At 40.6% G+C, this 12,217-nt stretch overlaps 1 protein-coding gene across 1 annotated transcript; it reads right to left on the reverse strand.

Moving 5' to 3' along the window:
* Positions 1 to 1,786: 1,786 nt before the first annotated feature.
* txlng (taxilin gamma) lies at positions 1,787 to 11,848 on the reverse strand. Its single transcript, XM_086143818.1, has 11 exons — positions 11,800 to 11,848; positions 8,650 to 8,751; positions 8,231 to 8,378; positions 7,382 to 7,473; positions 6,400 to 6,570; positions 5,683 to 5,877; positions 5,415 to 5,534; positions 5,133 to 5,207; positions 3,053 to 3,145; positions 2,881 to 2,976; positions 1,787 to 2,553 (listed from the first exon to the last, which is right to left on the reverse strand). The coding sequence occupies exons 2-11, from the start codon at positions 8,740 to 8,742 to the stop codon at positions 2,185 to 2,187; spliced, it is 1,452 nt and encodes a 483-aa protein (XP_085999944.1). The 5' UTR covers positions 8,743 to 8,751; positions 11,800 to 11,848; the 3' UTR covers positions 1,787 to 2,184.
* Positions 11,849 to 12,217: the final 369 nt, after the last annotated feature.

The following is a 12,217-nucleotide window of genomic DNA, read 5'->3' on the forward strand; positions in this document are numbered from 1 at the left end:
CAATTGTTTAATCTCAATTTTGTTGAACACAATATTAGTTCCACCTTTTCAAAAAAGAAAGACTATTACTGCATTTGCAGGTTTGTAATAATTGAATTCAGCAGCTGTGGTTCGTTGAGTTCAGCTTTAGTAATCACAAGGTTGACTATAGTTTTGAAAAGTACATCAAACTGAACAAGAAGTGACCAGGCCTTTTTTTCCGTCACCTAGCAATAAGAATGACGAAAACGAAATGGTAAATGCACATCTTTGTTGGAGAAGGTAGAGAGATCATTTAGAATTCACTAGCGATGCACATGAAGAAAATAACTCAAACGGGAAATTAAATTGGAAACGTGGCTCAGAGCTGCTTCCAGAATTCTGCACCTAGATGAAGGCCTCAGAAGGGCTTGTCCTTTTAAGTCTCCTTAGGCATTGTGTAATAAACACTGGCAGCTTCTTAACTCCTCATGAATCATCATTAAGTGTTACTGATTCCTCTTCTATACTGCAGCTAAAATAAAAAGTTTCTTTAAAAAAAATCTCAAGATGATTCAGATTCAAAAATACATAGCTATGATTGAGGTAGATGATGTTTTGGTCTGGTTTTTCTGATAAAAGTGACACTTAAAGTTGGAAACCCACATTTTGAAATATTTAGTTGGAGAAGGGGTCAATTCATATGTGCCCACTCTGGAGCTCAGCTCTTAAGTTTCTTGAGGCAGCAGATGAGAGTCCAGATTGCCGAACAGTCCAGAACTTCCCACAGTTGCCTGAGTGCACCGTAGATGCCATACGCATGAATCATGGATGGAAACAAGCATGCTTTTGTTCAACCATGACAGAAAAGTATGATTACGGTCAACTTCCAGTTAAAATGATTGTATAAAAGTGGGTTTTGTATATTTTTCTTCTGGGGGGATGGAAGGCAGCTCAGGTTTCCACCTGAGTTCTAGGAGTTGACTTAGTGGGAGCCTTATGTCAGTAAAGGACCCTGACCATGTAAATTTTACTATATTGTATTAACTTCAGTGAATTTTGAGTCTGTTTTGTGTTTTTCTCATTCATTTAAAATGTCTTGATTTTCCTGAAACTGGTGTTCTTCATATATGCGAAGCACATAGAACGTCTTTTTTTTATGTTGAGATTAACTTAATTTGCGAGGGGATTGGTCGCCAACGTTGTTTGGACGTCTCTTCGAATGAACGTAGGTGTCAATCTAATACCTCCCCTCAGAACTGACTGAAACTGTCAGTGATTTTTTTGTTTGAAATTTGTTAACTTAAAGGTTTACCTAACATATTCTATTTTTAGGAATGTTCAATGGCTGCTAGACAATCTTGGGATTGACCCTACATAGCAACATTAAAATGTGACTTGTTTGCACATGTTGGTATGATTCAAAAATTCTGAGGCATCATTCTGCAGGGGGTTGTGATGATGAAATGCCAACCATTTAACAGTCTTATTTAAAAAATATATTTCCTGAGAGCAGTTAGGTGATGTTAGAGCTGTCATTATGACATGCAGTTACTATTGTTGTATCTGTGCCCATTTTGTCCCTTGTCCTGGGTGATCTTTAAGGGAAGGACTTTTGAGACTGTGTCTGTCACATGTCCTCTAGAGATACAAGTTTAAATCCTCAGACACTTCCAGATATCTCTAAAGATCCTTCTATATTTGACTTTCACAGTGATCAGATCTACCTACCCTGAGTCCCGGCACCAGGGCTGCCCCTCATTCTCACTACTTCAACCACACTGACTCTGCAGGGGGAAACCATTCATAGAAACATTCAAAGACAGACTGACTCTGAACAGCTTTAATCTGATTACATGGAAATTTCCTATGAAAATACAGTTATGGTAGAAAACAGGGAGTACAAAGTGCTCACCACAAAGCCAATTATTACAACCAACGGAAACGTGGGCAAACCTTTAGAGCAGAATCCGATCAAACAATTATGATTCTTCTTTTACTATCACAAACATTTCGCTTTATTTTCCACATAGCAACCTGGAGAGGCAAGTCTAGAATTTAAAAAAAAAAAAAAAAATCTCATATCTCCATTGAAGATGTTTTTCAGACTAGTTATGGGACCTAGTCTGGAAGTGTGTGTCGCCCACTTTTCAGACATTCGCACGCACACATACATTCATACACACACACAGACGCGCGCACACACACACATGGAGTGTGGGTGCCTCAGTCCTGCATTGTGGCAGCAGGTTCTTCAGTTGGGCTGGGTGCAGTTCCAGCAGAAGTGGTTTGGACAGCCGATGCGGCCTCTTCTTCAGGGGGTCTTGGGTCTAGGTGGAGACCCTCTGTCTCAACCCTGTCATCTGATACAGAGCCCTCCTCATGCTCATCCCTCTCCTCCTCCTCTTCTTCTTCTTCATCGTCCCCGGCAAGCAGGACTCTGGGCGTAGCCAAAGAATCCTGACCTTCCTGCTCCTGCAGGAGGCTGAGGCGGTTGTTGAGGTCGTTGCGCTCCTTCTGCAAGGCCCGACACAGCCGCTCAAGCAGTTCCAGCTTTCCTTGCAGCGCCTTGAAGTGGCCATCACGCAGCGTTTTCTATACAATACAAATGTGTCATCAAGATCATTATCTTCAAAGAAATGACACAAAAACACAGACAAGGATTTATAAACACTTAAGACTATCTTATATCAAATATACATCCCGCATGCTTTAATTCCAATCAAACTTGCCCTTGCATGTGTCTCTGAGTTGTCCTATCAAACACACAAGTCATGTTTTGTCACATTCACCCAGATGGGTACAGGACATCAAATTTGATTTGACATGATGTGTAAGAATCCCGCGCTTTTAAAAGTCAGCCAGGACTAAAGAGAACTGCACATGTACATTTGAACACACAAACATCACAACCACAATCACCTCCTCTGCCATCTGCAGCAGAGCCTGGTTGTTGCTCTCCCATTTGGTTCTCCACTGCGTGGTTTCCTTCTCCAGTTTCTTGATCTTTTTGGTCATCTACAGGGTGAAGACAGACAGAAGTTTACATTTACGCCATCATTGACGGGTGGAAGAGATTCTCCTTGATATTCACCTTCTCCATTTCTTGTCTGAAAGTGGTGAACACCTCGTTGCTTTTAGCCAGTGTGCTCTGGAACTCTTCAAACTTGTCCATGTAGAGGGAGAGCTGAAAGACATGGATAAAAAAAACAGTGACGCTGGAAGTGATAAAACGCAACGTCACGCAATGCACCAAAAAACGTGTCAGAGAGGTGCGCTTAGCAACATTCTGATTATTAAATCCTACTAAGCTTGGTTGCATTATCCTGGGCATTGCTAATGGTGCTGTTCCTCACAGATCTAGCATGACTCAGCTTGACTTGGGTGTTTTTCCATTACTTCATAGTACCTCGCCAATGTGGAAAGGATTGTCATAGCACATCAGGGGCAAAACCACCGTGATGTTTTATTCGCGACACTAAACACAAACAATACAGGACATTGAATCAGTGGCGTACTTCGGCTCAGTCAATGGCTTTTTGTCACATATAAAACAAGAGCAGAAGGCCAGAGAAGGCTACATTAAGTGGGACACAGAAGCGATGCAAGCATGAAGTCCTCTTTGACTCTTGCAGTGTCTTTGGATGGCACGTTTGATTCTTGTGTTCAGCACCATGCTCAATGACAAAATTCACAGGCCAAGCAGGACAGGCAGTCTGTTGACGTCACTTATTTAGTATTGGCTCAACACTTGGAGCCTCACCAGAGCAGGTACTAAAAAAGAACTTTTTGGAAAAGCAAAAAGAACTGAGTTGTGTTGTGGAAATGCACCACACGGATTTTATGTCCAAATTTGTTTAAATAGGATTAACAAAAAAATAACTGTACGATTCACTGTGGAGCCCAGGATTTCTCTTAAAAGAAAACCAGAAAAGAGCAGCCCATAAAACTGCCTGAGAAGAGCTTTATTATTGTTGGTGATTTAACTTTTTTAAAAGTGGTTTATCAACACATTTCACCTCCAAAACTCAAAGACACTAAATGTGAATGGTTAACAGGATGACTGTAAGAGCACTGCACAGTAATATTTAATTGCAATCAACAGAGCTTTCAAAAAAAAACATGTTATTGACCAAAGACTGAGCTGGGCATGAAGACTGATGCAACAGTGGTATGCTTTTGAAATGAAATACATGTCACATTTGTGTGAACAGTGCACACGTCCAGGAGCCTACCATTCACTTAGCAAATCATAAATGGTTTAATTTTGTCAGTGAGATATCAAACACTCATGGCGGCTCCACAGTCATGCTAGAACAGAACTGCTCCTGGCAGAAAACCCCTCAGTCAAATCAATTAGAAGAGTTTTTTAGTCTGTAACAGAAAAGATTAAAGTGCATCAACTTACCTGAAATTAAAAAAATTAAATCCCTATTTAACTGTAACATTTTTTGACCGACTAAACTATTTGATACTGAAAAATAAAATTAAATAAAATCAATAAATAGCAATAATAAATTCAAATTGATCAGCAACATTAGTTCTGGAGCACAATATAGAAAACACCTTAACCTACAAAACAAAAATGAATAAAACAATTTGTGCTGAGTTCTTTTTAATCAAAATGAGGAAGTCAGTATAAATGGCTACAATGAGCACATTTTTCAGTGCACAGCTTTTCGAACCGGGGTTTGAAGCATGGCACTGTAACTCTCAGCTCACAGTGAACATACCGGTCTTTCTGAAGCACTATATACGCTTTGTCATATTTCCTCATCTTAGCTTTCGGGTGACTTTCGTTTATCTCCACCGCTCAACGCCTTCCTTTTCATCCTTTCAATATTTTTCCATGGTGTCTCTTGAGGGTTTGTTCACTGCACTTATATCTCCTGCTCTGTGCTCTGTGCGCATGCTTGGCTCAAAAATAGACCTACACTATACAGCTAATACTCTGCCCACATACTGACAATGAGAGTGCCACTGCCACCTATAGGGGATGTGCAAGTACACTTTATTCTAGTAAAGCAAAAATAAGCATGTTCCCCGGGGTCACACACGCCCCCCTGGCATCGCTCCACTATTTGAGAAACTATGATATATAGGCTGGGGCAAACCCTGACTGTGGGTGTGTGCGTTTGTGTTTGTGTCTGTAAGCATCCGCACCTAACACTAACCTGCTGCTTTAGCTGTGTTTCTTGCTCCTTCATTAGTTCACACTTGCGTCTGGACTCAGTGGCATCTTTCAAAAGCTGAGACATAAAAGAAGACCGTTAACAATGACAGGTAAACATGAAACACATCCATCACACCACCACATTACCTCACACACCCATACACGTCAAACTGATGTGATATACGCCCAGTTAACAGGGCATCACACACTCCATTGATGAGACACTGCAGTATCTCACACTCACAGGTAAAGGTGCCTCTACTATGTAAGATCGTGCACTCACAAATTCTCTCTCTCTCTGCTGCTTCTCCTCCACTTCTTTCATCATTTCTGTAATTCTCTGCAGCTTGGCGTCCATCAGTTGCTGCTGCAGCTCCTTGTGTTTGAACACCTTGTCGATGTGCTGCAGGAGGGACAGTTCCACATGTTACACATCAATTAAAGGTGTGTTATGTAATTCTCTGCTGATTAGCCCATGTTCTGGGGAAAAAAAAATGTTGTAAGCCCTTGCTCACTGAGAGCTAATCCTGACTGAAATTAGAGACTCTTACTTCCTCTCGGAGTTCGTATTGCTCAATGAGCTTCTTAAGCTTCTCAGCAAGTTCCATGTTCTCCTGTCTCAGCTTGGTGTTGTGAGAGCTGTGCTGTTCCATCTGCACCTCAATATCACTCAAGGTCATCTGGAAGTGCAGCATGGCCTCTTTCCGCTGCTCCTCGTACTCCCTGGAGCGCTGGCCGTTCTCCTCCTATTTGGGGGGGGGGGGGGGGGGGTTAGTGCCCTTTCTGTTCCAGTGTAGTAAAAATAGGACATGATAATGTTACAAAAAAGTCCCCCTGGACTTAACTTTTCACCAGGTTTGAGGGACAGTGTGTAATTTCTTCTAAAACCATTTTATGGTCAAGGCAAAGCATGACTCAGGTATTAACAGCGATTGTCTTGGAATCTGATTCGATTCCCAAGTGGCTCTCAGCCAGTTTCTGACCAAGAAACTGAACCTCTGACTGGGGGCTTTGCTGTTTGCATCGCTGAATGTCATAAAATAAAGGGCTTCTTTCTCCTTCTTGTGAATTTCATGATGATTGTTTGTCAGGTGGCAGAGCTTTGACCAAAGATACTTAATCTGCTCATCTTCTGGATTGAATGACAATTGTAAAATAAAATGACAAAAACGTTTCTGGGTCCTTTTGTAACTTTGCATTCCCGTGATTGAAATGGACAGACAGACAAGCTGAAATATCCAGGCAGTGTGTTGAATGTATGTGCCTACCTTCAATGTTTTGTTGTGTCTCTGCAGCTCCCTGCAGAGGCTCTCCAGCTTGCTGCGGGCCAGAATGGCCTTACTGTGCTCCCCCTGCAGGTGGATCTTCTCCTTCACAATCTGGGACTGCTTTTTCTGCAGGGCTTTCAGGCGCTTCTGCATGCAGCGGCTCTCCTCCAACTCACAAAAAGAGACAGACCATGTCAGATTTATTTTGCTCTGAAGAGATGTAAAGACTCTGAGGTAAGATGCAGGCTAACACTCCACTCAGTTTGCCATTTTTCAACTTTGACTGGAATTGTTGCAAGCCTTCTCAAGTGCGACCACTGAGGTAACTGTTGAATGTGACAATGAAAGACAGTGGAAAAAAAGAGCAGACACACACTCCACCTTGCATGTTCAGTATAGGTTGAGAATGAAGAACTTTGGACACTGATTAGCAGAAAAATGCTTTCCAAGTTTTTTTTGTCTAAAATTAAATTGATCATCCTAATTTCAGGGACAAAATGTTGCATTTTAGATCATCCTTGTCAACGAACTTGACACTTGAAGAAATGCCACTTCAAAGCTTAGATAGTGGAGGGTCTTTACCCTCTGCAGGGTTGAGATCACATTCACTTATTGGCTTTGTGCCTCTGATTGTTGTTGGAACTATTACTTTTTTCAATTCAGACAAACTGTAAATACTACACTTGATGTACATGGAGTCACCTGGGGCTGAGGGCAGAGCAGAGAGGTTGCTAATATGAATATGTGTAGTAACACTTGCAAAAGGTTTGTCCAACAGAACTGCGTTCCAGACAGGATTTTCCACATGATCTTGTAAACTCTTCCACAAACAGTAAAAGGAGAAAACAAGTGTTGACAGTCAAATGTGATAACTCGGCAGCAAGGCCAGACTCGTTCTTCAGCTTGGGGGGAAACACTTGCTACTGTACATGCAGCTGCTAATCTTAGTCACCTAACTTGTGGCTGTTGGTTTCCATCTTACCAGGTCTGCATATTTCTTGCACAAAGCAGCCAGTTTCTCCTCAGGAGTGGTGAGGGAGGTCAGCGCCTGCATCAAGAGAACCACCTCCTTCCCTGGAACACACACCAAAACCACATAAGTGGAATCTAAGGAGAGCTAAGTGCAAGATCAATAACACTTAAGACTAAGCTGCTGCTGTCTTATGTTGATTAATAGTAAGCGATAGTAATTTAACCCTGTGCTAGCTGCAGGTATCTCAGCCTGCAAAGATGATTCATCTCTACTGACTTACAGTACAACTGATGACAGTTTTGTATCCTCGTGCCTTAACCCTTAACCCCCAGACATTCCAGAGCTCAAACATTCCATTTTTCAGGGTCACCTGAAAAGGATAATTCATTTAAAGGTTTTGTTCTTATTAATAAGAGGGGTTTCCTCTCCAGTGATGCTGGAGCAATAAATAGGTCCCTATTTACAGCAATAAATAGGTCCCAAAAAAGCCTGTGGTTGACTTGCTCTATTTGAAAAGTGCCCTGAAATATCTCATTCTTCATTTAAGATTTACTCATTCATTAACTTTAATTGGTTGATGACATCCTGTTTCAACAATCTATAATTGGTGAAAATCTAACAACCATCAAAAAGTGTTGGCATATTACGAGCTAACTACACTATGGGCTAGTATTGATCAGGACTGGGACCACCTCTTTCATGACCTGAGAGGTCTTCAGCATCTGCTATTGCATTCAATATGTGTGAAAACCAACTAAGATTGCAACTGAGGACTGATTCAACTGTTCGACTGTTGTTGAGAAAGCAAGACCACAAATGATACACAATGATCCTAATGAAAAGTGGCTAGGTTCCTACCAAAAGCATTGTCCTCTGCAGTCTTAGCATCTCCTCCAGGGTCCAGCTCTGCCTCTCCCAGGTCCGTTGGACTGTCCTCTCTACCTGGAGTCTCTCCTCTTTCTTCCACGGCACAGCACAATCCTAAACCAAACTCGGCAACTTCCTCCTGTCACAACATCCAGAAAACTCTATGAAGCCATTTTGAGTATACAGCTGTTTGAAGACAATATTCAACACATTTTGAGGGTATAAAGTTGCATTTTAAAATTTCACTTAAATGTTTCGTAATGTTATTGAGGAAAAAAAGCAAAACAAGAGAAGTACAAGTGGTGAAATGTCATTATGAGAGACATATGTTACCAATGCAAAACAATACATGTAAAAGTAATCTGAGAGGCATAACATTAAAAACACACTCAACATAAGCTTGCATTTACCTGAGAAGGGCTGTCCAGCTCAGAGGGTGAATCACTGCCTCCAACTATTCTTCTAGTCGCTACATCAAGCTCACAAACTCCCGCTGTCTCCATTGGGGTCAGCTGTTGATACAAAGTAAACCTGACATGGTTAAAAACTACATATGATTAATTAGAACAGCCCCCCTACCCTTTTACAAATTATTAAATGGATTCCAGTTTATATAAATTAGTTATTATTTAGTCATCAGTGTTGATGACTTATCAACCCCCTGCAAAAAGTCATGATGTTGCCTCCCTTTGATGGAGTCAATGACAAAACTACAGATGTCTGAAGTCAAAAGGGATTGTACATTTTGGACTCCAGCTGCAAGTTTAATCATTTTATTATCTGCAGAGGATGTTTTAAAACACTTGGTCATAGTTAGAACATTCTTGTAGGAGGCAAGTCTGACATGTTCAGTAATTGGTTTTAGTATCCATCAAATATCTGGAAGTGGACTTGACAAAATTTTGGTGCAGCACCTTATTAATGAAATACAATTGATTTTCTAATTTAGTATTTAAAACTATTCAAATAACCCCCAGGTTAATGCAGTTATTGATTTTGCTGAAACACACTGACCAACCACTTGTGTGTCATGTATGATGGAATCAAGGATGCATCAAGTGCAAACAATTAAATTGAACAGCATGATTGCAACTCATCTACAAAAAAATATGGGTCCCGTAAGCAATGGGCCTATTTGCTGCTGCAGCCACAAACACGACCTCTCTTTGCAGCTAGTGCAGCTAAAAGTGTGCAGTGATACTTAAAGTAATCTAAGATGCAAGGACATAAGTATCTCCCTGGCTATGTTAATGTTTTCGTTTTTTTTTCTCCAAGTCGAAATTACAGGATTAACCAAAAGGCTTGATATTTTTTTATTCTGATTCAGGCCAATTCCAATGTGTCCCTGACTCAGATACAGATCTGATTTTGTACTGTGAGACCTAAGTCTGGAAAGGGAATTGGAAACATTTAGGACAATTTGGGGGTGGTGGCAGTCCTAAAGATTCCATAAGGCTCTTGGGGTACTTAAAATTTTCAAGACATGAGTAATGGTAGTTTTTGGGGTACAGCATGCTATGTGACTGGATATGTATTTGGGGTGAAAGTAATCTAGCTTTGAGGGTTAAGAGTTCAGGGAAAGAAATAGTGGAACAAAGCCACAGAGGAATGTGGTGACAATGTCACTGAAAAGTTAGAACGGCTGAACTCTACAGAAAAAAAAAAAAATGATATTCCAGTTGAGCTTCTGTCTTCTGTTAGGCATTGTTGACTTCTGAGCCTTTTGTAAATTGTTAAAATTGGTTCAACCATTTTCATTGACCTTAGAGAAAGTGTACTTTTCATCAAATGTATGTAAAAACATGAGCAGACCGCACATCTGTCACGGTATAAAGAAACATGTAGAGTGTAGCAGCAATAAATAACTTTTTGCCTGAAGGGGAAGTTTAACAACAATTTTCCCCAGGTTAGTTTAAGGCAGGATTAGGTTGCATCTGTGAAGATTCAGTCATCCTGGTCATGGTCATTGCCAAATCTTATTGTGGTTACTAAACTTGGTTTCTTTGCCTGAAGACAAATCACCTCTTATCTGCAAGGCATATTAATTTCTGACAAGGTTATGTGGAAATATGTGTTTAGGTACAGAAAATTCCCTTTTCAGATAAACAACAATAATGTCTCCACCCCAATCAGTAGTATAGTTTCTTTCCTTACCGGTTAAAGGTTTCAGAATGCATCTATCCACCCCCTTCAACCTATTAAATATTCTTGTTGAACAAACGCTCCAGCCACCACTTGTTTGGTTTTGAGCTTATCAAATTTGGTTTCTTAAAATTTGGCTGGGTCGTATAAGAAAACTGAGTCTCACATTGCCAGAAGCCAGTTCCTGATATTGATAAATATCACATCTGCCCGGGAGTCATCAGATAAGCAACATGAATAAATTGAATAGGTCTCAAGTATGACAAGGACCAGTTTTGGTCCACATCACATTTGAAAACATTCATGTATTTTACTTAAATGTTTCAATTTAGTAAGTTTTTAGAAAAGTTTCATGGTACTTAAAAAACAATTTTACATTTATGACTGAATAAGTGAAAATCTACCAATCTATCTACGCATAGGCTCAATCCACCCCTGATCTGTACACATTCATTTAGACAACACTAGGAATTCTGACCGAATAGCATCTCGATGTCAAGCAGCGTGGTTAAAAACAACGCAAGCTGCCTGAAACTGTCAGTGCAAACTCGTTGAAATACAGATTGCGAAAAAGGAAAAACGACTTAACAGTTGTATGATGAGACCCACACAATAGCCAGGTAACTGGCAAGCTAACTTTCCCTTCAATACGGGCTGCGACATCAGCATTCGACGTGTTCGACTACTGTGCTTTAACGGCAGGGAAACAAAAGAGCGTTCATTTGGTTTAACAGTAAGCTGCATGGTATTACGTTGGATTTTGTATCTACTAAGCGATGGTTAAGAATAGGAATCGACTCGTAATAGGAGGAAGTGCCGTCGCCTAACTTCGAAAAGTTGAAAAACCACACGGATGCGAAGCAATTCCTGCGATCGTCAGTAAAGCAGGTGTAAACTGGGATTAGTCACTGTTGTTTTATCGATGTGTCCCCGTAGATCAACACATAAGCGTGGTCAGAGGGATGTGGTGCGACGTCAAATCAAGTCAGGTTGGAACGGCGCGTTCGGATCCCCGGTCATGTTAGCTAAGAGCAACGGCAAGGGTTTCCATTTCTAAGCGTCACATTTCACGCTAACGTCAAACAGACCAGGTGTTAACTCCGATAGAAACGTGATGCTGAATAAACACCACACGTTGGCCTTGGTGATGTAAAGCACATTTCAAACGGCAGCTTCTATTAGTTTCCTATTGATAGAAGCGCTAATCCTGCGCTAACAGCTAACAGGCGAGTTGGTTGCTAACCCCACTGGCTAACACTAAAAGTGAACTTGTTACTTCGTCCAATTCCCCGTGTGTTGTCATATAGGATAAAGCTATACAATCAGACTAAATGTGGCGTGCCATACTACCTCGATCTTAAACCAAGACGTCACAATGTTGCTGAAACAAGCGTTGTTGAAAGAGATGAACCATTTACCTGTGTTTCCAGTGTGGATGGAAGCAGGGTAGTTGACAAGTTGCTTGAAATGAGCAAATATTGAATTTACATCCGGCTACGTATTTTCAAAATAAAATGCATGCCATGCGTGAATGGAACTAAGTCCTCGATTTCTGATAGATCAAAGATTTTATCATCTCACAAGGTGTATATAAATTGCTTAATTCCCTTAAAATGTGGTATAAATTAAATGATTTATAATAGTTTTGATTTTCTCTCAAACAAAAGGCATAATGTTAGATGTGCTATTTTCGCCTGAGAATTTCCCTCAACTATTTCAAAATAACAATTTGATGTTTGTCCATTTCTTGAATTATCATCAAGTAATCAAAATATGGTATGACAGGAAATAATTATTACGGTGATTATTCAAATACATACTTCGATCGTCACCGTT

This window comes from Fistularia commersonii, chromosome 3, assembly GCF_037954325.1.
Source record: "Fistularia commersonii isolate RoL2024-O1a breed Wild chromosome 3, RoL_Fcom_v1.0, whole genome shotgun sequence".
NCBI classification, from domain to species: domain Eukaryota; kingdom Metazoa; phylum Chordata; class Actinopteri; order Syngnathiformes; family Fistulariidae; genus Fistularia; species Fistularia commersonii.